This window comes from Grammomys surdaster, unplaced genomic scaffold, assembly GCF_004785775.1.
Source record: "Grammomys surdaster isolate TR1022 unplaced genomic scaffold, NIH_TR_1.0 187, whole genome shotgun sequence".
Taxonomy (NCBI): domain Eukaryota; kingdom Metazoa; phylum Chordata; class Mammalia; order Rodentia; family Muridae; genus Grammomys; species Grammomys surdaster.
In genome coordinates, this window is record NW_021604632.1 from 1,998,483 (window position 1) to 2,000,235 (window position 1,753).

A 1,753-nucleotide genomic window follows, 5' to 3' on the forward strand; every position below is an offset into this window, starting at 1 on the left:
GCGCCCAGACTCGCGAGCATCACCGACAGAGCTTCGTAGCCACGGGCGCTGCAGACCCGGCTCTGGGAGCCCCCTGCACCCCGAAGCATCGCAAACCCCGCTCGGCTAGAGCAGGGAGGAGGCTCGCAGGCTCCCGTGCTGCCATGTGAGCGGCGGCGGCGACTCGCACCTGGCGCCACACCTGGGGCTCCGCTGCCCTCGGGGGACAATGCGCGCCAGCCGCAGTCGCCGCGTCCGCACCTGACCATGGAGTGCGCCCTCCTGTGCTTGTGCGCCCTCCGGGCCGCTGGTCCCGGGCCGCCGTGGGGCCCCGCGGGACTGGGGCGTCTGGCCAAGGCAGGTGCCACCACCGAGGGGCGCGCCGCACAACCGGGACGAAGGAGGCGCCCGCCCCGCGGCGCTGCTCACGCGGCGGTGTCGCCCTTTTCTTTCTTGCAGGCGCTCCAGCTGTGCTGCCTCTGCTGTGCTTCGGTGGCCGTCGCCTTAGCCAGTGACAGCGACAGCAGCGGTGGCAGCGGATTAAACGATGGTTCGTATTTGCCTTCTCTCTGGGTCCACCATCCCGCAAGGGCTTTCCCCCTTCGCACTCTGGTCCTCTTTGTGTTAGAATGAGACCTGTTAGGAAAAGACGCATCTCCTAACCTGGCAGGTGTGTGCTGTCTGAGCAAAAGGCTCCCTGGTTGGAGAGGGGGAGCTTATCAGAAAATCAGTGCCTCCAGCTGCGAGGCACATCGATGAGAAAATAATTTCCCTCTTTCACAGATGGCTTGTTAAGAAAAATAAATCCGAACTTAAGTAAGAAATTAGAAAGGAAGTGGGCACCGGGTGGGGAATTGATAAAAGGCTCTGTCGTTTCCTTCCTTCTCTGGGAAAGAAAGCCACAGACTGAGGTTGAGAGGGGTGAGCGGTCCCCCCCCACACACACACACACCGTCCTGTTTCGCCTACTGCTGGTTTCCACTGTACTTCCCGCTTCGCTGGATGCCCTAAGATGCCTTCTTTTGGTGGAAAGCCCTGGCACAAGGTGCTTTAAGTCCTTTTTTTTCCCTGTCTCTAAAGTCCCCCAGCTTCAAAGATCCAGCGCACACTTGGGTTTTCTCAGTTATGAACTCCACAGAACTCCCAGTGAGGGAAACCCTTGTTCTCAGTGTTTCCCACTGGCTGCAGGAGGACAATTGATGTTTGCCCAGGGCTCTTTAGCAAGACCTTACGAGCCAACATGGATTTCTTGGGATGCTGAATGTGTCATCTTTGTAGAATTGAGTCCTCTCGTCCTGATGCAAGGGCTCATTCTGGGACTGAAAGCTGCAAGAATTATGGGTAAAAGCTTCCGGAGAATGGATGTTCCGAGGACAAGAGACCCAGAAATGCACTGGTCCAGTCAGAACCTATAGTTTGTAAAACTTCCCTCCTATTCCACCAGGATCTAATGGCCAGGGAACCTTTCTGTCCCAGGCATGGCCTGTAAGGACTTCTTTATTTTGTTTAGAGGTAGAGTCTCATGTAATCTAGCTACGGAGAAGATGGCCTTGATCTTAGGCTCCTCCTGCCCCCCACCTCCTTACTGCTGGTTTCACAGGCATGCCCAACAAACCTGGTTTACGTAGTGATGAGGACTGAACACAGGGCCTCATGCCTGTCTGACAAGAACTCTGCCTACTGACCTACATTTCCCAGCCCCTAGAAGCACCATCAGTAGCTAGCATAGCACAGCACAGCACAGCACAGCACAGCACAGCACAGCACAGCACAG

General features: G+C 56.6%; 1 protein-coding gene across 1 annotated transcript in view; it reads left to right on the forward strand.

The window, feature by feature from the left end:
- Positions 1-223: 223 nt before the first annotated feature.
- Positions 224-1,753, forward strand: part of Adamts18 (ADAM metallopeptidase with thrombospondin type 1 motif 18) — a 145,033-nt gene continuing 143,503 nt past the window's right edge. The window contains exons 1-2 of the mRNA XM_028768697.1: positions 224-336; positions 439-529. Of these exons, the coding sequence (XP_028624530.1) occupies positions 247-336; positions 439-529 (181 nt within the window). The 5' untranslated portion in view covers positions 224-246. The remainder of the gene's footprint in view (positions 337-438; positions 530-1,753) is intronic.